The sequence below is a fragment of the Pteropus alecto genome, unplaced genomic scaffold (assembly GCF_000325575.1).
Source record: "Pteropus alecto unplaced genomic scaffold, ASM32557v1 scaffold45, whole genome shotgun sequence".
In the NCBI taxonomy this organism is placed as follows: domain Eukaryota; kingdom Metazoa; phylum Chordata; class Mammalia; order Chiroptera; family Pteropodidae; genus Pteropus; species Pteropus alecto.
The window spans coordinates 21,779,766-21,806,482 of record NW_006442491.1 but is presented as its reverse complement, the minus strand read 5'-3'; the positions used below and the strand labels follow the sequence as shown (position 1 = coordinate 21,806,482).

The 26,717-nt window shown below is 37.9% G+C and overlaps 3 protein-coding genes and 1 pseudogene across 15 annotated transcripts in view; 3 read left to right on the top strand and 1 right to left on the bottom strand.

The window, feature by feature from the left end:
• RBM39 (RNA binding motif protein 39) overlaps positions 1-9,218 on the top strand; it is a 26,728-nt gene extending 17,510 nt beyond the window's left edge. For 3 of the 10 annotated variants that reach the window (XM_025040018.1, XM_025040017.1, XM_025040019.1), the window contains 7 exons: positions 600-804; positions 1,197-1,274; positions 4,681-4,731; positions 6,712-6,793; positions 7,558-7,663; positions 8,092-8,170; positions 8,259-9,022. In XM_025040018.1, the coding sequence (XP_024895786.1) occupies positions 600-804; positions 1,197-1,274; positions 4,681-4,731; positions 6,712-6,793; positions 7,558-7,663; positions 8,092-8,170; positions 8,259-8,359 (702 nt within the window). In that variant the 3' untranslated portion in view covers positions 8,360-9,022. Of the gene's footprint in view, positions 1-599; positions 805-1,196; positions 1,275-4,680; positions 4,732-6,711; positions 6,794-7,557; positions 7,664-8,091; positions 8,171-8,258 lie in introns of all 10 variants that reach the window. The other 7 variants (XM_025040016.1, XM_025040014.1, XM_015596987.2 and 4 more) reach the window with 5 other exon arrangements.
• Positions 62-180, top strand: LOC112471109 (annotated as a pseudogene).
• A 1,681-nt stretch (positions 9,219-10,899) lies between the features above and the next one.
• On the bottom strand, positions 10,900-12,494 carry ROMO1 (reactive oxygen species modulator 1). The gene is made up of 3 exons (XM_006921762.3): positions 12,338-12,494; positions 12,018-12,148; positions 10,900-11,079 (listed from the first exon to the last, which is right to left on the bottom strand). Exons 2-3 carry the CDS (start codon positions 12,146-12,148, stop codon positions 10,971-10,973), a joined length of 240 nt encoding a protein of 79 aa, XP_006921824.1. The 5' UTR covers positions 12,338-12,494; the 3' UTR covers positions 10,900-10,970.
• Positions 12,439-26,714, top strand: NFS1 (NFS1, cysteine desulfurase). Of its 4 annotated transcripts, none has more exons than XM_006921761.2 (13): positions 12,439-12,598; positions 13,209-13,318; positions 14,089-14,205; positions 14,722-14,805; positions 17,610-17,762; positions 21,242-21,335; positions 21,758-21,892; positions 24,041-24,198; positions 24,619-24,724; positions 24,805-24,886; positions 25,517-25,600; positions 26,018-26,107; positions 26,502-26,714. In XM_006921761.2, exons 1-13 carry the CDS (start codon positions 12,502-12,504, stop codon positions 26,563-26,565), a joined length of 1,374 nt encoding a protein of 457 aa, XP_006921823.1. In that variant the 5' UTR covers positions 12,439-12,501; the 3' UTR covers positions 26,566-26,714. The 4 variants fall into 4 exon arrangements, with proteins under 4 accessions (XP_006921823.1, XP_015452461.1, XP_024895789.1 ...); XM_015596975.2 differs by having other exon boundaries at positions 12,469-12,598; positions 13,245-13,318; XM_025040021.1 differs by lacking the exon at positions 14,089-14,205 and having other exon boundaries at positions 12,469-12,598; positions 13,245-13,318.
• The last annotated feature ends 3 nt before the right edge of the window (positions 26,715-26,717 follow it).

Sequence of the window (26,717 nt, the reverse complement as noted above, 5' to 3'; positions counted from 1 at the left end):
CTGTTTCCTTTGCCACCACCAAATGATCAAGTCTTTCAAAAAAAAAAAAAAAGCACTTCTTGTCTACAGCCATGCCACCCTAAATGTGCCCGATCTTGTCTGATCTCGGAAGCTAAGCAGGGTTGGGCCTGGTTAGTACTTTAATGGGAGACCACCTAGGAATACCAAGTGCTATAGGCATTAAAAACAATAATAGTAAAAATTAAAATAAAAATAACATCTGAATAAACTTTGAATTTTTTTCTGAATAGTTAACATTTATGAGGGGAAAAGCACTACTTTATCTCAGCACGTTGAAAGTTTTGATGTTTGAAAAATTTTCATGTTTTGTTACTAAGATTCCTTATTTTTAATGATAGATGTTATTACTTGCTTAGCATCTTTTCATTTTAAACTATATCAGTAACTATTTGCATAGACTTAATGGTCTGGCCAGGTTGATTATATTACATATAGCTTGAAATTTTTATTGTCCACCCAGTGATAATTATTGAATATTCTAGATTTAACAAGTACGCATTTTCTTATCTTGGTTAAATATGTAAGTTAATAAATATACTGGACTTTTTTTTTTTTTTACTTCTTTCTCAATTACACAGTTTTCCGATTCAGAATGTGCCAAGAAGGCTTTGGAACAACTTAATGGATTTGAGCTGGCAGGAAGGCCGATGAAAGTTGGACATGTTACTGAACGTACTGATGCTTCCAGTGCTAGCTCATTTTTGGACAGTGATGAATTGGAAAGGACTGGAATTGACCTGGGAACAACTGGTCGTCTCCAATTAATGGCAAGACTGGCAGAGGGTGCGTTTTTCTTAGTGATTGGGGGGAAGCTGGGTATGGTAATGAGAAAAGTAACCATGTGGACTAGTAAATGGAAAATGATTTCTTATTTTGGAGTTGATGTTCTCCTTGGGCAGCACTTATGTGTAGTTGATGGGGAGTTCCTTGCCTTAAAGTTTTAATGGAATCTATGGTGGTGCAGTTTGAGAGCAGCATACGTTAAAAGATTTATTTTGCTTTCTGTAAGAATTATCTTTTAAATTACATCTTTACACTTCAGAATAAATTTTGTTGTAGCTCTTATACCATGTGCTGCTTGAAGTTTAGTGAAGCGGCTTTGGTAGTAATTACCCAGAAAAATAGGCTTTTCTGCTCTTAACATAGTAAGGACTTTAAGACCTGTTCTTTTACAGGTACAGGTTTGCAGATCCCACCAGCAGCACAGCAAGCTCTACAGATGAGTGGCTCTTTGGCATTTGGTGCTGTGGCAGGTAGGAATTGAATCTTTTCTAATTTGAAATCATTGTTTTTTTCACCTAATTCGAAAATTTGCCAAATTTTTTGCATTTAAAAGGACTTACTGAGAATTCAATTCATCAAGTACTTTTTTTAGCCTATAAATTTCAAGAGTTCATGTAAGGAAGTGGAGATATAGGGCAGAATGAATCAGTAATCATAAGCTGTCAGAGTATTGTACTTGAACCCTGCACACCAGTTTTTAGTTGAAATTGCAATGAATTAGACATTTCAAAATACATCAGTTTTACTAAAGCCCGAAAAGTTTATATTGCTTCAAAGAAAAAAATTTTTTTGTAATATTTAAGTTCACAAACCTACCCAGAGGCCTTTAAATCAAGCTTTATTGAAGTATAGAATCAACAGTGCAGAGTAAACTGCTTTTCTCAATAGTGGTTATTATTTTGAGATGTTGAAGTTACAAGATAAAGTTCCTGGAGAGGGCAGGAAGGTTGGAGAGAATTGAATTTATTACAGTTATGTAACGGGGTTCGGTTTCTGAAATGCATTGATTTTCTCTTTTTTATGGCTTAATTTTGTGAGTTTTCATTTATAAACTTTTATAATAGTCCATATCTACAGGCTAGAATAACATTTAATTTTGAAATGTTGAAGACTTGCTTTTAGAACATCTAAGCACTGTATCGTTGACCAAATATGACAAAATAAAAAGTATGGCAGTTTCTATTACGAATTGGTTCTTTGATTTTATCTATAAAGCGAGACTAAAAAATTTGAGATGATGGGGGATTTTCAGTGTGTGCGCTTTAATTTTTTTTTAGTGGGTACTCAGAAGTTTCTGAGTACCTTTAGAAATTTGCCTTAGTATGCTGCACTTCTGTCAAATCAAATGATTTATTTTGAAATCTGATAGGTAGTTATTTAAAGTTTCTGACAAAACCATGCCAGGAAAAACCATGAGAAGAAAAATTGTAACCACTATTTATTTTGACTCTTTAAACAAGTATTAGACATTTAATTTCTTTATAGTGAACAAGTAGTCGTAGATGTCCCTTGGTATAATTGATATTAAAGGAAATACACCTTAGTCTGTAGTTTGAAAATTATAAAAATTATTGAATCTGAAAGCTATGATTGTGTTGCTTCGCATTATTCAGATCATTCTTTCAATAATTTAGAAAATGTCTGAATATTTACTATATTCTAGGTAATTCACGAAAGGCCTAGTGAACAAGATTGGTTCCCTGCCTTCAGTGATTTTTTGCAATGACATAACGATTATTGATTTCTAAGCAATCTTAGGTTATATCCTGGATGATGTATCAAATACATTGGTATGATCTCCTATGTTAGACCTTATTATCTTTAGCCATTTCTCATATGATTCATGCTATATGACACCTCTCTAGGCACAAACATTGTGTAGCTTATTGTGATCAACTAAAATTCTAGAGGTCCACATGGGTTCTGAAAATAGCCATTTACATATCATTACTCCTTTTTAGTGTTTGTAGACATGATTTAAAATTTGACGCTTTTTTTTATACTCCCATAAATTGTGTTGCTATTGAGTTAATAACCACTCAATTTTTAGGTAAAATGTTTATGTGATGGGTGTTTTTCTCCAGATAGTCATTATTAAAACCATACTTGTTAAAATTAAATTGCTGAGTGTTAATGTGGTTGAGGCCCTTATCCCCCGAGTCTTTTAAAGCAATTTTTTGAAACCAAGTGTGGGTCATCCCCATTACCACATGTCTTTATTCTGGAAGTTTAATAGATTCTTTCTAAGATAGGATCGTTACCTTTATGAAACCCATGCTTTGTTTTCCTGCTTGTCACAAATGACCTAAAAAATAATTTTTGAAATTTCGATAGGGATTTATTTACACTTAAAATAGCATGGATTTCTGATATCTATACATTTTTTCCCATTTTAGGAATAAAAAAGACAAATTGTGTTATAATTTAAAGTTTATTGACAATGTTCCTATGGTCATATCTTCAAGTTCCTTCAATACACACCAGTTACTTTTCTTCAACTCCTTGAGATGTCAATTTTGAGCACCTAGGACCCAGGTATACTTATATCCCAACGTAACTTGGGCTGTAGATCCCTTTTCATTTTTGCCCATGATTTATCATTTTCTGTACTTGGCAAGGAACCCAAATTGTATTAAAGTGTTGCAGTTGAATTACATGTTAATGAAAATCTAAATTTTCTGAATCTAAATTTCTATGTTTTATATTTCTGTAACTTGAATTCTAAGATAGCTTTTCAACACCGGCATATCCTTTACTATTCAGACTTACTGCTGTTTTCAGTTACTAGCAGTTTTCTCTTAATTTTCTTTTCAATATAGAAGTGTTAATGTGATGATATGACAAAATATATTGGTAAAAATTCCCATCCTATTTATTTTTAGTACTGGCTATAGATGGCTTAAATTTTCTTGTCCTTCACAGATTGTGGTAAACCCAATTAGATTTTTCCTGCCTTAATAAATTTCCAGACTAGGCCATGAAACTACACCCAAATAAAACTCACCTTTGGGCTGGACTGCACTGTTTATTTTAAATCTTTATTTTTTTATTTTTTATTAAGTTAATTGGGGTAACATTGGTTAATACAATTATAATTTTCAGATGTACATTATAGTTTGACATCTATATATTCTATTGTGTGATTACCACCCAAAGTCCAGTTTCCTTCAGCTACCAAATATTTGATCCCCTTTACCCACTTCACCCTTCCCCCGTATTTTTGACCCCCTTAATTCTGTCTACGTCTTCCCTCCTCCCCCTCCCCCACCCCCTACCCTCTGGTAACCACTAGTCCATTTGGACTGTTTAAATCTTAAAAGCACTTTAAAAATTGTGTATACATACAGTTAGAATGTTGTTTTCCCACTGGGTGATATTCCTACTACTGAATTGGTAGATTAGTAAAAGTGTTTACAGCTGTTTGATGTGTACTATTGCAAGGATTACTGATTTTTAACGAACTTTGAAAGTTTAAAATGCTTATTGCCACTGATACTTCAAGCAATAAATAGTTGACTATCCCAAGTACTTGGAATTGAATTCTCAAGATCAGGGTTTTCATGTATTTTCTGACCGGTGTGCTTCCCTTTCCCCATTTCCCATTATTCCCATGTGCAGAGTAGTATAGTGGAATACATTAGAGATGTGGAAGAGTACTAGGAATAGGAAGAGAGAGGCATAAGTAAGTTTCATAGGATAGGAGGAAATAAGGCCCCAAAGCCTTGTCAATGAGGAATGGGGAAGGAGGTTTGGCTGCCAGGTTTTACTATAAGTTCATTTTCATAAACCCTGCTACTGTAGTCCTCTTTTATTAATGCTTTCCTGACATTTACCCTGTTAGTTGAGGCTCTTCATTGTTCCTGCACTGAGCTGTAGAATTCTCTTTTGTTATAGATTTGCAAACAAGACTTTCTCAACAGACTGAAGGTGAGTTGAGCTCTTTATTTGTCTTTGAAATAGATGTAAACGTAGCAAGACATAGTTGTTTATATTTATTATGGTAGTTTTTAATTTGAACCGTTTGGGAGAGTGAGATATAGTGTATACATACAGTAAGCTATCTGTTGTATGTGTCAGAAGGCCTAATCAAAATTATTACAGTTGCATAGATAAATTAAAGTGTGCTTTTTTTACTTTAGCTTGCTTAGAATTATTTTCAGCCCTGTATACTTATTTTTGTGTTCTGATTGTTAGTTTTATATAGAAGTCAGAAAATGAAATTTGTTTCGTTTTAGTAGACAACTCTTTCAAAACAGAGTCTGTGAACTTAATTTAAAATTTGGAAAAACTGACTCTTAACTCCAGTGATTTGTTTAAGCAGTACCAAGTAATGAGAAAATTAGACTAAACTGCATGCAGGTTTCTGAGATTGAAACAGTTTGTAAAGTATGTAATTCTTTTTTTTGTTTTTAATTACTATGTAAATATCTGCCATTTATTTAGAGCACTTTGCTATGGAGCAAATTATTCTACATGAAAAAGGTCTTCCACTTCCTTGATAGTCAGGAATTAAATGTATAATTTTCCCAGGAAATGGGACAAATTGTACTCAGTCCTTTTTTCTCTGACATTTTAAAAAGAACTAGTGGGTTTTGGTATTAACTACATTTCTATGCCGAATTCATTGTGTTCTGCATTCATCTAGGTTGAGCCAAAATATTTCTATCATACATTTTCTAAATATTTTTCAGTATTCATAGTACATTATCATAGTTGAGTAAGTGGAAAAATAAAGTCCTCAGTTGATGTATAATTTACCTAGGGTTGTTTCAAGCATACTTCCATTTGTTTGTGATAAAGTACATAAGCAGGTTTCAGTTTTTAATTGTAATACAGGCATGGTTGCATTGTTAATTTTCCCCAATAGAACTTGACATGTTAACTTAGCATTTTTATTTTAATATAAAACTTTATGAAAATTAAAAAAAAAAAACACTTGTAATTCTATCAGAAAGTCATTTTTTAATGATGTATTTCATGCACAGCCATAATTTTAATTCAGTGGAGTATTTCTGATATTTCCTCAGGTGAATGTTTAATTACCATAATTTCTAATGCGCTGTTTTATCCTTAGCTTTGTTTGTTGTTGTTATGTATTGGAATGAAATTTGATCAAATGTTAAGATTACGGTGAGTTGTATAACAGCTACTGCTAATGTTTTATAAATCACATAAAAACAATGGAGCAGCTGTTTTGGAAAATGCTCTTCAAACCTAAAATCAATATGGGTTTTAAATGTTGCTCCTAAATATTTAAGTCTGTAGTAGTTTTTTAACAAAAAAATGACTATTACAGATGTAGTCTTTTTAGTGTTTCTTGTGCTCAGACTTAATCATTTATTAATTTGATTTTATAATAGGACTTATCATAGAATATTAAATTTCAAATGCTTCAATTATTTTATACATCTTATTTTTAAAACCTAATTATTTTATAATGTTTAAAATTAAAAATAAGTAACTTATTCGTTCATGGGCAGAAACCTAAGAAATACAATAGGGTATAGATTATTTGGCATACAAAGATTATGTTTTTGTCATCCCCTGCCTCTCCTGGTATAAACTCAGTCCTGCAAAATCATTTTTTCCATTTCATACTTTGCCTTTCTGGAGATAGATTTATATTGATATTTGTGTAACAATTTTGATTGCATGTAGACCTTACCCCTCTAAAAACAAAACTCCCTACTTTCTCAAGATTGGCTACTTTAAATATTACATTGCCTTGGTTTTCTGGCAACTAAAATGGGGTAGTTACATACTTTAATTGCATTATTAAATAAGATAAATTAGTGATGTGGCTGACTTGACTGCCCTGCTTTAATGCTTTGGGTTAGTGGGTTTTGGTTTTATTTTATACTGATGCATTTTCCATGAAACTAATTTCTCTCTCTTTTTTTTTTTTAGCTTCAGCTTTAGCTGCAGCTGCCTCTGTTCAACCTCTTGCAACACAGTGTTTTCAACTCTCTAACATGTTTAACCCTCAAACGTAAGTAGTATACTTTGGTCAAGTTCAGAAGGGTGTACTGTAAAAGCTTTAATATTTAACTTTTCTAAATTAACTCTTAGGATATTCTGATATACTTAATAATTCAAACAGTGCAACCATTTTGATGGTCTTAGAACAATTTTTATGCATGTTGCTAATTATTTCCAGATTCTATGTTTTCCATTTATATTTGTGAAGCTTGTGTCAGTATTTATTTTGATTACCAGTTTATCGGTTTTTGGCTTTGAAACTTTAAGCTTATTTCAGTATAATAGCAGGAAAGTATTCAGATTTTCTTCTTTTGATTAGTGCTTGCTGTGAATTAGAAGTAATTCTTTCCTACTGCTTAGCTAGTGATTAGAATGCCATTCATTTAATCAGTCTGACATCTTGTTGGTTTTCTAAGTCATGTTTATAATGTATTCTAATATAAATATAGGATTTTTTGTTCAGTTAATTTGATAAATCAACCATCATATTCAGTGAAACATGTTTCCTACAATAACAATATACTTGAATAATTTGCATTCGTATTTGCAGTTTAGCGTAGACAACATTGGATTCTTGTATTCTGTTAGGTTTGTGTCTATGAAATGGTGATGATAAACTGTTGGTATGAGTATCATTTGAAAGATGCCAATAAATTAAATATTAGTGTTAAATTTTTTAATTAAAATGCATATTAAAACTTTTTTATATAGATGAGAATATATGTAACTTTTTTTAAGTTTGAGCAGTATCTAATAAAGTTTTAATTCTTACAGAGAAGAAGAAGTTGGATGGGATACAGAGATTAAAGATGATGTGATTGAAGAATGTAATAAACACGGAGGAGTTATTCATATTTATGTTGACAAAAATTCAGCTCAGGTATTGTGATCTTTTAATAAGCAAAAATAGGAAGTTGTCGCTCTCTTGTCTTAATCTTCACAGATACTTGGGTCATGTTATGATCAGTCTTAAGAGTTTTTTCCTTAAAGAATTTGCTTTAACATACCAACTAAATATATACCCTCTAAAATAAAGACACTTTCAAATAATTATTAGACTAGGCCATTGTGTAGCAGTGTTGCTGGTTAGTGTTAATCTTGTCATGAAATCCTGGCATTCTTCAGCTTTCAAGTTTTTGGGAGAGTAAAATATATTCAGTAAAATTTTAACTGTACATATTAGCTAGTGAAACAATTATGTGGTTATAGAGCAGTGAGTTTTCCTATAGGCAATTTGAATACAACTATTTGAATCCATGGTGTATATCACAATGCCCTTATCTCTATATTTTTTTAATTGTGCTTTAGGGCAACGTGTATGTGAAGTGCCCATCAATTGCTGCAGCCATTGCTGCTGTCAATGCATTACATGGCAGGTGGTTTGCTGGTGAGTTTGATCTTTTTTTCTGAGCAATTATTATTGAGTGTAATGAATCTGAGGATGTTAAACTACACATATCTGTTTCTTTCAACAGGTAAAATGATAACAGCAGCATATGTACCTCTTCCAACTTATCACAACCTCTTTCCTGATTCTATGACAGCAACACAACTACTGGTTCCAAGTAGACGATGAAGGAAGATATAGTCCCTTATGTACATAGCTTTTTTTCTTTCTTGAGAATTCATCTTGAGTTATCTTTTATTTAGATAAAAATAAAGAGGCAAGGGTCTACTGTCATTTGTATACAATTCCTGTTATCTTGAAAAAATAAAAATGTTAACAGGAATGCAGTGTGCTCATTCTCCCTAACTAGCAATTCCCACTGTATACAAAGCTGTTCTCTAGTTCTGCCTTTTAAATGTACATGTAGAAAATTACATTAAGGATCTATAGAAATAGCTCTAGGGGAACAAATGTGCTTAATGTAAAAAGGCAGACAGGGATGTAATGATGTTTTTAATGTTTCAGAAGCCTAACTTTTTACACAGCAGTTACATTTCTCATTCACTAATGTTGATATTTGGCTAATGGTTTAGCAGAGGTTTCTGGAATACACTTTTAGTGAATGGAAATTGAAGACAGCTAAAGGGCTGTTGATTAACATCTCATCTTGCATTCTGGTCAATTGGCAAGAAAAGGAGATTTCAAAATTAACATTTCTGGATGGTATCTTTTCAATTAATGTATCTGTAAAAGTTTCTTTGTAAATATGTGTTCTAGTGTGTCTAAGATTCCAAACAAAATGATCCCTGCATTTCCTCAAGATGTTTAGTGACAGTCTGGTAAGGAAAGAAATAGGAAATGCAGAAATAGGTTTTGTCTGGTTGCATATCTTTGCTCTTTTTAAGCTCTGTGAGCTCTGAAATATATTTTTGGGTTACTTCAGTGTGTTTGACAAGACAGCTTGATATTTCTATCAAACAAATGACTTTCATATTGCAACAATCTTTGTAAGAACCACTCAAATAAAATTCTCTTAAAAAGGCCATAAGAAAATCTTCATTTTTGAAATGTTTTAAAGTCATAGAAACTTGAAAATAGAATACTAGTTTCTTTGACTCGGTATTTGCCTCTTTGGGAAAATTCTTAGCATGCAGAGTCTGGATATATTTGCCCTCAAGTTGTCCCTGTAAATTGCTCCATATCACTATATTATAGTACTATAGTTATCTTAGGACAATGGATCAAAACTGAGGGATTTACCAAAAAGAATTCACTCAGGCCTTAAACCTGGGTGTTCTTAAAGTCTCCTGTGTTATCTGGGCATCTTGGTGAAAAAAATAAAAATAAAAATGCTTTACTATTTAAATACTGAACAAAAAATGGTCTAAATTCAAACTGGTTTCCCAAATTTAATTGCATTTTACTTTATTATGGGACTTTGAGCTTTAACTTGGGTAGTGAGCCTTCACCATTTATACTCTGCACTCTGCTTCAAATTCTGTCTACGTTGAAACTTGGAGTAGGCAATGTTGCTCCTAAATGGAATGATCACCTTCAAATACTGGTTTCCTCACCTTGTTTCTATTGATAGCGCTGATGCATAAGTTTTATAGGTTTATTCAGATAAGATATTTAATCAATTTGAGTATGGTGGCATCAGTTTTCCACCAACCATTTTGACATATTTAATCCAAAATTCCTTGCTTCAGTTAACTTGAACATTTTTAAAATTAAAAATGATTTTTCAACATTGGGCAGCAGTTTCTTGGAGCTGACTTATCCTGACAGTGTTTTCTTTCCAAAGTATCTCCATAATTAAACTTTTAATTCTTGAATCAAGTCCAGTCAGGTGGTCATTCTTTCTTAGGGAATTGAATTGGGTCAGCAGAGGTGGCCAATAGGGGTGGTAAAATTTAGCTAATCATCACAGAATGACACTTGGGTTGTAAATGATTAATGCAGATATAGGAGTTTGGTAACCAATGATGTGGTCCATAGAAAATAATTCAAATTGCTATTCTGACATATTTCAAGTAATTAAAATCTTGGGACAGCTTCCAAGTCTTTGGGAAAACTGTAGCTGCTGTTGGTATTCTGATGGTGTCCTTGATTTAGGCTGCATCTTAGTGTCATGTCCCAAAAAGGTAGCATTTTCTTAGATTCTGATAAGAGGCAGTGCACTTTATACTACAATATGTCAAGGGTGCTGTGTGGCTTGAGCAGGTGAGGGGCACTTATTACTAAACCTGCCTAATCAAGCCAACTACGTTGTGGGCGATGGGATCAGTTTATACAATTTACATCTTCATTGCTGGCTGGTTAGAATATCTGGGATGGATTCAGTTGAGAAGCTACAAAAGTAATGGTTTGTTTCATGGATGATTTGTTCTTTTTCTGATCAAGCCAGCAGCTATTGTTGGACAATTTTTGGATGAACAACATACCACTGGAAATAAAACTTAGGGGTTAAAACCCTTTTGCACTTGTGAGCTTAAGGAAATCTAGACTTCATAGCTTGTTTTCACCTTCCAAATGGTTTAAAAGCATCAACGTTAAAAGACTGAGTAATAAGGGTTTACTAGGATCTATGAAAAGTGCTAGCTAGGCATGCAAACATTTTCTAGCTTTGAATTTAACAGATTACAAACCTACCTGGCCCATCTTAGAAAATCTCTAACCAAGCTAATAGGCTCTGAGAAAAAATGCCTCCAACACACTCAGACTACTTAAAAGTCTTTATTATATAGTACATGGGCTGAGACTGATGGCAGGGGGTTGATGTGGGCACCCATTGCCCTGATTAGCATCGGATGCCCATCCCGATAGCCATGAATGTGCCAAAGGTGCCGCCACTCTGCATCATGGTTTTCCCGATGCCGCCCATCAGCTCCCGACCCCGCATTCCGATCCTGAGAGGAGGAAACCAAGATGGGGCCAGTTGCGAACGAAAGTACTACACCGGGAGATAACCTTAACTGCCCTTTTCCAATGTGTGCTAATGATGAATCACATACTCCAGAAGTCTTGCAGTACATGATCCCTTCCCACCTGCGGTTAGGGCAAGTTGAAAAGTATCCATAGGAGACTAGAGGACTTAACTGCCTTCAGTTTGTGGGAGGCAGCAAATACAGTGTAAAGTACATGGACAAGGAAACCAGTTTTTGTGCTGGGTTTACCTCCAGGGTATATGTGATCCAATAAAGACAGCTGTTTTGTTGACGGTTTCCTAGTGTTCAATGATTGTGGAATCATTATACAGGTTGTGTCAAGTGTAAAATGAGGATCATAACATTCGACAGTGATTGCCACAGTAAGTGCTCAGTAAATGGTAATTTACACTATGGAAAAATGGAAATAGTCTACCACATGTGAAAATGACATTTAAGGTGTAGAGTTTATCTGCTTATTTCTACATCCTGTTCTCAGTACAGTAAAATTGCTCGTTTCACTATGTGCAAATGGAAATAAGAAAATAGCGACAGTAGTAATAACCATTTATTGAGCACTTAATATATGACAGATTCTGAGCTAAGTGTGTTCTGACTTGATTCTTAAAACTATCAGAGTGATGTTAGTGACCTCATTCTAAACTTTAGGTAACCCAGGCTCAAATTGCCTAAGGTTACAGAACGAGTAAAGGCCAGAAGTTGAGTCAGGGTTTCATATTATCAAGCACTGAAGCTTCCAACTTGTCCTTCCACACTGAAGGTAGTTAAGGAAATCAGTCTCGCTCTTTAGTGGGCAGCGAGGGAACGGGAACAAGGCAGACTATTCGGGCGCAGGCCTGAGTGGAGTGGGGCGGAAAGTCCGGTAGTCCCGGCCATAGGTTACCACCCGCGCCCCTCACCTGAGACAGGAAAAGGTGCCGAAGAGCGCCCCGGCCGCCATGCCCACGGCGCAACCCATCACAAAGCCCATCTTCACACGGTCGAAGCAGCTAGGCTGGGACTGTCCATAGGGACCTACGGCCACCGGCATCTGCGGGGTTCGAGCGTTAGGGAAATGGAGGCCTAGCCGCAAGCCCGAGAATCGGGCGGGGGCCAGAGGAAATAGATGGGGGGTGGGGCGGGGCGGGCCCAAGGGTTCGGGGAAGTCCAGGAAGGAAAATCAGCAGTAGCCCGATTCCATCACCCTCTTAGAGTTCGGACCCCCGAGCCCCGACCTCACCTCGCTTGCTGTATCCGTCGCTCAGTTCCACGTCTCACACGGAACGCAAGGCGGAGCGCCGCTCGTGGCCCGAGGAATCGCTTCCGGGGCGCTGAGCAATACTTCCGGGAGTCCGTAACTGGGGACTGTAGCCGCTTGGGGCGAGGGGCTGTGCTACCGGGACCATGCTGCTGCGAACAGCTTGGAGGCGGGGGGCCGCGGCCCTGCTCTTGGCTCCCGGGCCGAAGCCCGAGGCGCTCGCTCGGGGTCTGCGCCTGCGCGGTACGCCCCAGGTTCCGCTTACTGCCACCCTTCCTGAAGACATTGACCCTTCAACTCTGCGCCGCTACGCATCTGAATATTCTTGAGCCTCCCTCTTCTGCTCGCTACCCAGACCCTCTCACCCTTCCCCGAGTCTGTACCCCTAACACTTTCTCAGGCCGGCCTTCAGAGAGGCTGACTTCGCCGCTTCCGCCTCAGATCGTGTCCCGCAGACCCTCAGCGGTTGAGACATGGCCTTCAGATCTCTGCGGGCCAACTTTTAGAGATGCTAGTCGTCCAGCCAGTAACCTTTGATGGAGATCTTACCTACTTTGTCTTCCCATTCCTTCTAAATGGCTTTGCCCTTTCAGAGTTCTCCCCACTCCCAACGATGCAATATGAATATTGTCCCAACATTCCTTCCAAGAACCCTGTCTCTGTCTCTTACCTCCTTTTACAGTTTGTTCAAATCCTTTTTTTTTCTCTTTTCATTGAGATTTAACTCCAGCATGCCTTAAACTTACTTCACCTCCACCCGCTTTTACCCTCTGCTCTCTTGGATACTGTGTCTATAGTTGCATCCCAACTCTCCCTTGGCCACTAGGTTTCTTTCTTTTTTTTTTTTTGTCAGTTACAGACCATGTTCCCCAGTCTACTGTTCCCTCAGATACAGCTACTGCTCCGGAGGTGGAGTCGGTGCTTCGTCCTTTGTATATGGATGTGCAAGCTACAACTCCTCTGGTAAGGATGGAAAGGCAACTTCTCCCAATGCTGTTTCTAGGAATTATATTGTAGAAGTGACAGTGTATAGAAATGGCTGGGTCCTTGTTGAACTAAGAGCCATTTAGAATTGTGTTGTGGGAAAAGCAATGAGCCAGAAGTTGTAGTCCACTAGAAATGGCCCAATTACTTAGTAGCTATTGATCTTGGTCAAATCACTTCAGAGCATGCACTGTAGTAGTATTTAAAACCTTGGGCTCTGGAATTAGCCAAACTGCTACTTAGTAGTTATGTGAATTTGGGCAAATAGTAAATGGATTGAGACATAAAGCAGCTTTTAGCAGCTTGGTACATGATATTAATGCAAGGTTTCACCAACATGGATTCTGTCACATCCTGGCCCCTTGAAGATCACATTTCTGGATTGGGGAATGCGAACACCTGCAGAAATGGCTGTCAGGACAAGGCCATGTTTGTAGATTACCTGGAGAGATGGTAGAATAGTCTAATTTAAGATAGATTGGGATTGGGAGTATATTAGGCTTATATTTGGTCAGGACAAGGCCATGTTTGTAGATTACCTGGAGAGATGGTAGAATAGTCTAATTTAAGATAGATTGGGATTGGGAGTATATTAGGCTTATATTTGGTTAGTAACTGAGGATCTGGAAGAATGTTTGAGGCTTGATCTAGGCAGTGTCTGAGGGAAGTGTGTTGAGGCAGATCTGAGGGAAGGAGTGGGTCCTGAGTTCTATGGGCTCAAGGAAACTGATCTATTCTGTTGTGCTCAGGACCCTCGGGTGCTTGATGCCATGCTCCCTTACCTAGTCAACTACTATGGGAACCCACACTCCCGGACACATGCTTATGGCTGGGAGAGTGAGGCAGCCATGGAACATGCTCGCCAGGTTAGTACACAAGAGTTTAGGAGGCACTGATGTCAGGGATTCAGTGGCCTGTGGGAGGCGTCTCCTTCCTGATAGGTGTGGGTGGAAGTAGAAATGGTTTGGGGCTCTTTAAGAAAGAGATTAAGAGAGCAGGCCTTGGAGTCCCTCTGAAGGCATTTGATTAGTCCCCCACATTTCCTAGCTAAATGACCTTTGGCAAGTTATCTAATTTCTCTAGGCCTCGGTTTCCTTACATTGCAAATGAGATTGTAATAGTTTCTACTCCTTATGGTTACTGGGTAGATTAAATGAGAAAGTGCTAATGATGTGTTTTCTTAAAAACATCATCATCATCATCATCCTCCTCATCATCATCATTATTTTATATTGGACTGGAAAAGAGCCTGGGATCTGGGATGTAAGCTTCTTGGGCAGTTGATAGAAAGCAGTGGAGCTCTTGCTTAGAAGCTCTGTCCTGGTTAGAGCCAAGTACTTGCCTGGGAAACTGATGTTGCTTATTTCTTTCTTGGCTTGCAGCAAGTAGCATCTCTCATTGGGGCTGATCCTCGTGAGATCATTTTCACTAGCGGTGCTACTGAATCCAACAATATAGCAATTAAGGTAAGAGAAGGGAACCAGAGGGCTTATTTGGGCTTTCCTGACTTGAGAGATGATGTCCTTCCATCATTTGGGCTCATATATGTATCTCCCAGCCACTCACTCCTCCTGTTGTGAAGAGAAAACACAACACATTCTTTCTGATTTGCTTCTTTCTTCAACCCTTTGCAATCTAACTTTAAGTCTTTGCTCCTATTGAACTGAATTCAGTAAGGAGTTAGATAGGAAAGGAGGTGGCTCTTGGACCATTAACCATTTGGTGTTTTGGATGGCAGCTACTTCAGAGAGTGGATCATGGTGACTTAACCCTTTTCCCTATGCTTTTGATCTAGTCACCATGAAGTCCAGAATGCGCTCGTAATTGGCATGTTTCTCAGCTTCACCATTATATATATGATTTCAGGGCTACCTTCCTGTCAGCCATACCTTTTTTTTCTTTTCAGGTATGTTTGCAACAAGTTCCTCCCTTTTCTTTAGATGTCCCCATTTTCAAGTACTCGTTGCTGTGGTGCCTTCTGCCAGCATCACTTGGTCACCCATTCTGGGATCGGTCACAGTGTCCATGGGATATATAGAACTTTGGTACTTAAAAAAGTAAAATTCCACTCTTACTCATGTTGGTGTTTCATAGAACATAATCATCTTTGTTTGGGCCTGGTAGCCAGCATCATCTATGTAAATGCTCAGGCTCTGATAAATTGTGGGCTGCTGTATGTTCAACTCTGGCTTCACCCTCTCTCACCATTGTCTTTCAACTGTGCTTCCAGTGTTGGTATTTTCTGACCTTGGCCTGACTGTAAGAGGTCTGGGACAGGCTCCAGAATCATCAACATTCTTCCTGGTCCTGTTAGCAGGAAAGTGTCCTTCCTTGGGACTGCAGAAACCACAGAGCCAGGGTGGAGGTCCCTTGATGGGGACGGTTTCAAAACTTTGAAAATGTTTGTTTTTAAAGTCTCCACAGATCCCAAAACTAGAGGGCAGAGATTGCTAAGAATAGTTGTGATGGTGTTTTCTTTAGTCTCCTGATGAGTAGAGTAAATGTCTTTCTACTGTTAGAGCATTCTGCACTGTGGGTAAGTGAGATTAGAGAGGGAGGCAACTTTTAAATGTTTTCCTTTTTATGTTTCTCATCCTTGAGAACATACAGTTTTTATGTAGTTATAATTTTGGCCTAATTAGTTTTACATTCTGCTTCTAAAGTGAGTATTATACGCTCTAGGTGGATGGGGTTACACATTTTATTTCTTTTAATTTTTAAAAAGTAATTCATGCATTTGCGTTAAGATTTTTTAACACTGTAGAAAAGTTTGAAACAAAGTATAAGTCTTCCTCTTCTTCCTCTCCTATTTTGACCCTATTCCTGCTCTGCAAAGTTAATTGTCAGTTCTAAACTGCTTCTTAAGATTGTTCCAGAAAAATTATCCATACATACGAATTTGCTTTTAATATTTTCACAAATTGTGGCATGCCATATTTATTTTTCTGTAACCATTTATAACATATCCTGTATTCTTCCATTTAAAACTCCATTATTAATATAATTACATTCTTTTTTATGGAATTGTTATCACAAAATTCATTGTTGTATTCATTTCTCTTATTGGTTATATTTCATCTTTCCATTTTTTAAGGATTGTAAGTATAACTACAGTATATTTTGTCTCTGTAGCTTTATCTAGCTTTTGAAATATTTCTCTAAGGTAAACTCCCAGAAGATGAATCACAGTTAAAGAATGTGAATACAGCTTTTAAGATATCTTTCTAAATACTTCTCTAAAGAGTTATAGAATAAATATTGGCATTAGCAAGGTATAAGTGTCTGAGTTTAATTTCTACAGTGCCAGCTTTGTGTATCAGTATCACCATATTTGCATGCTTTACTTTAAATACAAATAAAAGAGAGTGGCTTTTGCTTGGGATGCAAGAGTCCTAGGTATGTTCCCTATTTCCTATGTATTTGGTCTTTGTCCTCTGTTCCTGGTACAGAGCTTCAAAAACCCTTGGAGTTTCCTGAATAATGAGATTGTCTTTTGTTATTCAAAAGAAACCCCTTTGGACCATGCCTAGGTTTATGGTAACGAGGTGATTCATGGTGGGCCCTCAGTTTCAAGGGACAAGCTCCACTCCAGAAAAATCAAACATGCGATTAGAGCTCTGCTGCCCTCTGGGGAGGAAAGTGGAGCTGGAGATTGAGTTCAGTCCTGTGGCCAATGATATAATCAGTTGTGCCTATGTAATGAAACCCCTATCAAAACTCTGGACAACGAGGCAGAGGAGCTTCCAGGTTGGTGAATTCATGGGTATGCTGAGAAGGTGGTGTGCCTAGATTTTATGAGGAGAGGGCATGAAAACTCTGTGCCCCTCTCCACTCCAGACCTCACCCTATGCATCTCTTCCACTTGGCCGTTCCTGAGTTGTATACGTTATAATAAAACTCTAACCATAAGTACAGTGCTTTCAGTGAGTTCTATGAGTTGTTCTGGTGAATTATTGAACTTTAGGGGGCTGTGGGAAGCCCTGAATTTGTAGCCAGCTGGCCAGAAGTATAGGTGGATGGTTTTTGCCACCCAGGCTGGCATTTGAAGTGGGAGCAGTCTTGTGGAACTGAGCCCTTTAATTTATGGGATTTGCACTAACTCTAGGTAGTTAGCATTAGAATTAAATTGATTTGTAGGACACCCAATTGGTGTTGGAGAATTGATGTGGAAGCATACCACCTTTGCTCACTTTTCCTTTATAAATGGGATGAAAATCATTGCTATCTCTCTGAGTATATTCTTCTTCCTTCCACTACCACCAATTTCTAGGGGGTGGCTAGATTCTACAGGTCACGGAAAAAGCACTTGATCACCACCCAGACAGAACACAAATGTGTCTTGGACTCTTGCCGTTCATTGGAAGCTGAGGGCTTTCAAGTCACCTACCTCCCAGTGAAGAAGAGTGGGATTATCGACCTTAAGGTAGGAGTGGCTCTTGGCAGGAGGGTAAAAATTGGAGGAGCTTGGCTTCACCTTGTAAATCTGTCTCTTCGAGCTTGAAGGACTAGATCTAATGGTGAAGGTGGGGGCTTAGAGAAATAGGCCTGGCAGAGAAACCAAAAGTATGTTCCTGTTGAATATGTATCATCTTCCTTTTCTCTGGAAGGTGTGTTTCTCAGCTTTGTTGGTGCTTACTGGTTTGTATGGGAGTCACTGGGCATGTGTGCAGGATGCCAGGAGCTCATACTCACCATGGCAATGCTCTAGCTTCTTCCTCCCCTGCACTGATATCTCTCTTCCCTTTAAAGAGGTATAGTTTTTTAAAAGAATATTTCCCTTATGGGCCCATATCCTTATTTGTCCATTTTGGGTGTTAAGTCCAAGCATCTTGTCCACCAGATTTTGGATATTAGCATTCCTAGACAAATCCTAAGATGCAGTTTGTGGACAGAACCTTGTCATGTGCAAATAGAGATATTTTTACTTCTTCCTTTCCAACCTGGAGACGTTTTATTTCTTTTTCTTGCTTAAAATCCTGGCAGGAACTTGTAGTTGTTCCTGTTGTTAGATGTTACACAAAAGCTTTCAACGTTAAGTATGATGTTAGTTGTGGATTTTACATAGCTGTTCTTTCACAGATGTCTTTTATCAGGAAGTTCTCTTTTCTTAAATTATTTTTAATCAAGAAAGGCTATTGGATTTTTATCAGTTGCCTTTTTTGTGTCTGTTGAGATGATACTGTGTTTTTGTTCTCTATTCTGTTAACATGGTATATACACCAATTGATTTTTTTGTATATTGAATTTTTATTCCTGGATTGAATTCCACTTGATCATGGTGTGTGATCCTTTCTATGTGTTGCTAGATTTGGTTTGCTAGTATTTTGTTAAGGATCTTTGCATTTGTGTTCATTAAGGATATTGATCTATAGTTTTCTTGTGATATCTTTGCCTGGTTTTGCTATCAGGGTAACACTTGTCTCAGAATAGACATGATTGTAACCAGCTGTTTCAGTTTTACTGATCACTGCACCCTTCACAAAACCCTCCATGTCAGCCAGACTGCCTTCACATCTCTCATGTGCCCTGGCCAGTCCTATTTTGGGCCTGATCTTATATATCCCCTCACCTTTGATCTATTCTCCTTTTCTTTGTACTTACCTTAATTTTCTTCCTCTTTTAAAAACTCAAGCCTCCCCTCTTTCATAAAATCTCTTTGGCTGTTCCAACCCTTTTAATCTCTTTTCTAAATTCCCTCAATTACTTAAAGGCTTATTATTACTTCTATGCTCTGCTGTATACATATGTCTATCTCTCCACTAAGCTGTTTCTTGAATGCTAGGAGCACATATTTTCTGTATTTTTATTTTTCATAATACTTAACATAGTGTCTTTCACTTCATAGCATTTCTTGTGCCATAGTCCTAGGCATTGGGGATAGAGGGATGAACAAGACAAGCCTAGAGCCCATGTTCAGGGAGCTTACATTCTGGTGAAGGGGACAGTTAACATGTAAACAAACACATAAATGAAATAATTATGAATTGAGATAAATGCTATAAGAAAGCAAACAAGAAACTAAGAGAAACAACATTGAGAACCTACATTAGACCAGTGTCAGGGAAAACATTGATATTGGGAGGTGATTAATAATTCCTTTAAGATAAATGTTTTAGATGTGGTCCCTACCTCGGTATTGTAAATAGTAACCTTGTTTTTTGCTACTTACTTTGTTCTTTGCAGCTTACTTTTGACAATCTAACATAGGAAAGGCTCCTCCTCTTTTTTAAATTACATTTTTAATTTTTAAATAATTGTAGGTTCACATGCAGTTGAAAGAAATAACACAGAAAGATTTCATGTACCCCTTACTCAGTTTCTCTCAATAATAAGATCTTGCAAAAGTACAGTACAATATCACAACTAGGATATTCACATTGATACAATCTACCAATCATCCCAATTTCTTCAGTTTTACTTGTACACACTTGTGTGTGTATTTAGTTCCATGCAATTTCATCAGGTGTTGGTTTGAGTAACCACTACCACAGTCAAAATAGTTTCATCACTACAATGATGCTTCATGTTGTTCTTTTAAACCACTAATTTGATCTTCATTTCTTTAATTTTGTCATTTCAATAATATTACATAAATGGAATCATAGAGCATGTAACCTTTCAGGATTGGCTTTTTTCACTTAGCCTAAATCTTTGGTAAGTCATTTACATTGTTGCGTGTCTCAGTAGTTTGTTTCTTTTAATTGCTGAATAGTATTCCATATATGGATGTACCACAATTTGTTTAACCATTCACATGTTGAAGTATATTTGGGTTCTTTCTAGGTTTTGGCTATTATGAGTAAAGCTACCATGAATGTTTATGTATAGTTTTTTTTGGTGTGAATTTATAAGTTTTCACTTCCCTGAGATAAATAAATGCCCAAGAGTGCAGTTACTGGGTCATCTGGTGATTTCATATCATATTTAGTTTGTCGATGTAGGAACATCCAAACCTATAGAGAATTTTTATAAGTTTATTTGAGCCAAACTGATGACAAGCCAGGAAGCAAGATCTGAAATGAAATGCTCTGGAGAGTGACACTTTTTCAGTTTCTTTTAAACATTTGGAATTAAGGAGGGAACTACAGAAGATTACATGAAGGTGAGAGAAAGCTTAAGGCAGAGAACTCTCTGATTGGATTACAGGATAGGAAACAAGATTATGTGTTCCCTTGAAGGCCTTTGAGTTCTGAAAAAGACCATTACTCTGGCATTTCAAAAGTGTGATAACCCAGATGCACAAGGATAATGGACAAGGCTTGCTTAAGGAGAAGATAAAACTTTTACTAAAAAAATTTTATACTTTGGGTGGTAGACAGGCAATAGAATATACAAATGTCAAATTATAATGTACACCTGAAAATTATAGAATTGTATTAACCAATGTTACCCCAATAAACTTAATTAAAAAAAAAAATTATGGCTAGGTGGAAAACCAGAGGAGAGGAGCAATTAGGAGGATCGTTTTTATAAACTACGTAAATGTCTAACCAATGTACTGAATACTTGAAACTAATTTAAGTAAGTAAGTAAGTAAATAAATAAATAAATAAAGTTTTAGGCCTGAGGCTGTGATTACCCACCATGACCTACTCAGGAATTATGATCAGATCACCCTGTGAGGTTACTTTTGGACACTTATTAATTACAGCGCAATCCTATTTTGTTCACAAGTTTTTTAAAGAACAAAAACTGTCAAAAAGTGTTTTCCAGTGCACTGTACCATTTTACATTCCGATAAATGAATGCATCTTTGCCAATATTTTGTGTTGTCACTATTTTTATTTAAACCAGTCCGATAGGTGTATAGCAAAAGGCCCCTTTCAAAGACTAAGCTTGCTTATATTCTAAGTCAAGGGGAACTTGATGGTACTATAGTCTTCTTACTCCTGATATTTTTAGGAACTAGAGGCTGCCATCCAGCCTGATACGAGCCTGGTTTCTGTCATGACTGTGAACAATGAGATTGGAGTGAAGCAGCCCATTGCAGAAATAGGTGAGTATCATGGGTGGACCCTGATGCTTGCTCAGCACTGGGATTCATCAGAACATCTCTTTATTGTGCTCAGTTAGAGCAAGAGACTCACCATTTAACCTCTTAGTCACATTAGCAAATAGATCTGTTAATCTTCGCCTTTTAAATCAAAAAGGATCTAAAATTTAATCTGATTTTTTGAAAGGCCAGGTAAGAAGAGTTGTGCATCCCTACATCAGGGGTGTTTCAATTTGGTTCTTTGAACTTGATTTCATTTATTCTAGTCAAGAAAGCTAGAGCTGAGAGAGAGAAGTAATTTACTATATGGCTAGATGCTAATGCCAGATGCAGTTTTGTCTTAGAACTCATGGTACCTTGTGGGACCACTGCCAGCTGACTTCCCAACATTGTGCTATGGTTCTTTCCCTCTGTTGTTTCCTCAGGGCGGATTTGCAGTTCCAGAAAGATATATTTCCATACGGATGCAGCCCAGGCTGTTGGAAAAATCCCACTTGACGTCAACGACATGAAAATTGATCTCATGAGTATCAGTGGTCACAAAATCTATGGTCCTAAAGGTACCAAGCCCTCCTAGAGTACCTCTGCTCTGTACTCCTGGTAAACCCTTTGACACATATTCCTTGGACTCATTTGGGACTGCCATTGTTCTCAGAGGAAGTTGTAAATTCAGAGTGCCTTGCAGAATGCAGGTGTCATTTAGCAATAGTCAGGGATACTTGCCTATTTGTAGATCCTTGTGGTTACTATGTAGCAGACCATTCTACCCTGTTCTCTTTACAAAATCCTTAGCATGTAGACATTTAGTTTAGGAACAGGGGGTTTTGTCACATCGAATTTTGCTACATAAGTCCAGCTACCTTGTCTGCTCCTATGATACGTAGAGCAATATTTTTTTAGTCCTTTAAACCCCCCACCTCCACCCTCCAGTATCTTACTTTAGCCTAGGGGAAGATTGTGTGGGCTTTTACATCTCTTGGTGTTTGTTCCTAGACTTGTAGTCCGTGCTCCTGTTAGTCTCACAAGAATACTTGTCCATTCCCTATGGTCCTATTAGCCTAGGGATGTTTTCTAGCTAGAATTCTGCCTCTTCACCCCAACCTTTGTGATGATACTGTTCTCTATTTTATGGAGGTACCCATAAAAAAAACAAACAACCCCTCCTCTGTCTTTGGGGTGAGGGCCTGTGGTGGTTGGTTGGTATGCCAGTACACTTTCTATGTCTGCAGGGTGTATCATCTGGGTATATGTACACCCTGTGGAAAAAGGTATGATAACACCTGGAAGTATGTAAGATGGCTTTTTCTAAAGGTTTCCAGAGGTTGCAGAGAGTGTTTTTGTGAACTGTTATTTTAAAAAGCCCAACAGCAATGCTATATTTAACTAAAATGTTGCCTTTACTGGCTTTAATTGAAGATATATGTATTTGGATAAAACCAATTAACTCATATTGAGCAGAGTTCTGATCTGTGCTTAAATGTGTACAGGTATCATTGACAATCCAAAGTCTTGCTTTCTGAACTCAGGATCTAAGTAGATTTAGGTAACATTTTTTCCTTCAGTATCTAGACATGGAATCTGAGCATTTGCTCTCTGAATTTGGGAACTGCAGAGATTCAGATAGTGTTGGATGCTTGAATTTGATTTTCTTTTTAATGAGAAAATGAACAAATTATTTTAAAACTCGGATCCTTCATAATAAATTTAGGAACCACTGCTTTAATTTTTATTAATCTCTGCCTAAATAGTTGTTCTGTGTGAGAGAAGATGAACTTCATCAAGGACTCACTCTATTCAAAAACCCTTGATTACTTAGTGAATATCTTTGCACATTCATGTTCATATTTTGGTATGAAATTCCAGTAGGTAGGTTTGCTGAGTCACAGGCCATACGTATTTTTAAGTTTTGATAGACCCTGGGAGATTGTGCTATTTTTTTACTTCCATTTTTATTCTATTTAGGCAAGGTAATATATTCACATGGTTCCAAATTCAAAAGCTACAAAAAGGTACAGGGTAGAAAGTCTTTTACCTCCATCTCCCAGCCGTGTAGTTTTCCCTTTGGGGAGGCAGTTTCTTGAGTATTTTTCCAGAATTATTCTATTTGCAAACACATATATACTTCCCCTCCTCCCTCTCTGTTTTTTTACTCAAAAGATAGCATACTATACTCATTGTTCTGTGTTTGTTTGTTTTTTTAACCTAACAGTACATCTTCTTTTTAAAAAAAAACTGAAGTATAGACTTTATTAAGATTTCACCAGTTTTCTAACAATGTATCTTGGAGATTTTATAGTGGCAGTACAGGAGCTTCTTCATTCTTTTACCCACCTGCTTTATATTTCATCATATGGATGTATTGTAATTTATTTGCCCTTTCCCCTAATGATGGGCATCTAAGTCGTTTCCTCTTTTTTTGATATTATGAATAATGCTGCATTGATTTCATTTAACATAAGGAGCTACTTTAAACTTAAAATGACCAAAAGGTCATTACTTCTTCTGGTAGTTATCCCCCTGATGTTAAATAATTTTGATAAGTATTATGCTTTTACTGCTGTTTTTTCTTTTCTTCCAACTTTTTTTATTTTGAAAGATTTTAAGCTTATAGGAAAGTTTAAAGAATATTTTGACCCTTTCAGAAAGTGATATTGTGTTTCATATGCATTTTTCTTTTTCTCTTTTTTGTAACAAACTTTGTTTCCCAGGGGTTGGTGCCATCTATATTCGCCGCCGGCCCCGCGTGCGTGTGGAGGCCTTGCAGAGTGGAGGGGGACAGGAGCGGGGTATGCGGTCTGGGACAGTGCCCACACCCTTGGTGGTGGGGCTGGGGGCTGCGTGTGAGGTGGCACAGCAAGAGATGGAGGTATGGAGAAAGCATTTCCCTCCCTCAACTTCTTCCCCTGTGCTGGGTCTCTTATCGGAGGCTTCTTGGCATGACTGAGTCAGATCTCTGCCAGAAGAGGAGGTTTTAAGAACACTATCCTTGACCCAGTGCCACTAACATCTTATTCTGAGGGAGGTGTTATGCGCTCTAAAATTCAGGCCCTTTTAGTAATGATCAGTTTGTTTATTTCTGGGTTGTTGGAACCACGTGTCTAGTTATTGAGCATGTTTGCTCGTCAGGCACTATGCTCAGTGCTGGGGATACAGTGGCCTCTATGAGTAACACAGGACAATAGGTGGGTCTGAGGTAGTCACTTATGGGCACGAAGGGCTCCATATCCTGTGTGTTTCTGAGCCGTTGATGGTCACTGTGCTTAGTTCTGCCTTGCCTGCTCCTTAGTATGACCATAAGCGAATTTCAAAGTTAGCGGAGCGGCTAATACAGAAGATAATGAAGAACCTTCCAGATGTGGTGATGAATGGGGACCCTGAGCACCATTATCCAGGTATGAAAATGCCCTTTCTATCACCATTCTGGAAAAGCCTGAGACTGCGAGATTCTTCTTATACTGGTTCTTTCTTCCAGGCTGTATCAACCTCTCCTTTGCATATGTGGAAGGGGAGAGTCTGCTGATGGCACTCAAGGATGTTGCCTTATCTTCGGGGAGGTAAGTTGGACTGGATAGACAGGGACTGTGGCGGGACCGATTAACTTGGCTTTTAAGTTATAACAGATTATTAAGCTTCTCAGTGTGGAGATAACAGGCACAAGAGCTCTCAGTTAAGAGTAAAGGTCATTTTGTAAGTGCCTTTTTTTTTTAGCTGGCTGGGCACAGGCTGAAGTTTGCCACCCTAGGAGGGCTTCCTAGGGTGGAATTTTGTGCCTTTTTGGTCCCAGGAAATGCCTGTATCTGTTCTAGTATTATATTAGCAGTTTTGTTGCAGGCCTTCAGAATTAAAGTATGCTTCAAAGGCCATTCAGGCTGGTACAAGATGGTGCAATCAGTCATAGGGGAGTGAGCACATATTCTGTTGCCTTTTGTTGTCAGACCAGCTCATGTGTTGTCATGCTTTGGTAGTGTCCTTGCTCAAGGAGTTTATCCTCCGTAGAGGCCAGTGCTGGGTTTACATCCTGAAAATGCAGGCAGCATCAGGCCCTTTAGCTCTGCCAGATTAGAATGTGTCTTGTCTCCATGGCATAACTCTAAAGACCTGAGGGGTGGGAGCAAGATTGGGGTTTGGTGCTAAAAGCAGATGTTGATGATGAACTGAGCAAGGCTCTGTATCTTTCTCCTCAGTGCCTGCACCTCTGCATCCCTGGAGCCCTCTTATGTCCTTCGAGCAATTGGCACTGATGAGGATTTAGCTCATTCTTCTATCAGGTTAGTCATTTGAGCTGCAACATTTATGAAAGGCATCCTCTTTTGTATTTTTCATCTCCTGTTGTGGTATTCCTCAATCTGGTTTTCCTTGTCCCTTCTTAATTCATGAAAGTTTCTAGAGCAGTGGTTCTTGGACTTCATTGAATATCACCTGGGAAGTTTGTGTAAGATGAAGATTTCTGAGTTCCACACTCAGAGATTCTGGTTCATTAGGTCTGGAGGAGGAGGAAATTTCTTCTCAGATGGTTCTAATGTGGCTGGTGCACAAACCATATTCCGAGAAACTCTGACCTAGAGGGGAGGGACCATTTTCGCTTCAAGTCTTTTGTGGAATAGATCCTCACTGAGTATTTGCTGAATGAATTTACCCCAGTGCTAGAGCTCTGAAGCAGAATTCTTCTCCTGTGCTTTTTTCAGGTTTGGCATTGGCCGTTTCACTACAGAGGAGGAAGTGGACTACACAGTGGAGAAGTGCATTCATCATGTGAAACGTCTTCGAGAAATGAGGTATGCACTGTTGTACCTGAGACTCTTTGGAAGAAATTGCAGTGCTGACTCCTCTCTTGTCCTCAGGCTCCGTGTTCACACAGCCACAAACCAAAGTTTGAGCATACTTGGATTTTAGGACTTAGAAGTTCTACAAAGCAAGAAAGTAGATCTCCTCAGCTCCTTGTTTCCAAAATAGGGAAGAGTATTTTTAAAAACTAAAGAACTACATAAATTCAGATGTTTTTTGTTGTTACTGATAGTATTAATATTTGTCATTGCAGCAATATCAATACAAAATTAGTTATTTATAGATTAAATATAGGAAAACTTCCTTTTAGATAGGATCCTTGGCCTAGGAACCAATGTTGGCTTCCTAAGCCCTCACTCATCCAATACCTCTTTTCTTTGGCAGCCCCCTCTGGGAGATGGTGCAGGATGGCATTGACCTTAAGAGCATCAAGTGGACCCAACACTAGCAATATGGGCCTCTGACTTTGTGCTGGTCTGGCAGCTCCTGCCTCATCAACCCATGCAGAGTCTGGTACCTTGTTATACCCAGTGGATGCTCCATGTTCAAACCAGAATTAGTAGAGCCAAGCTGACTTCAGCATCAGCCCATCCAAGACAG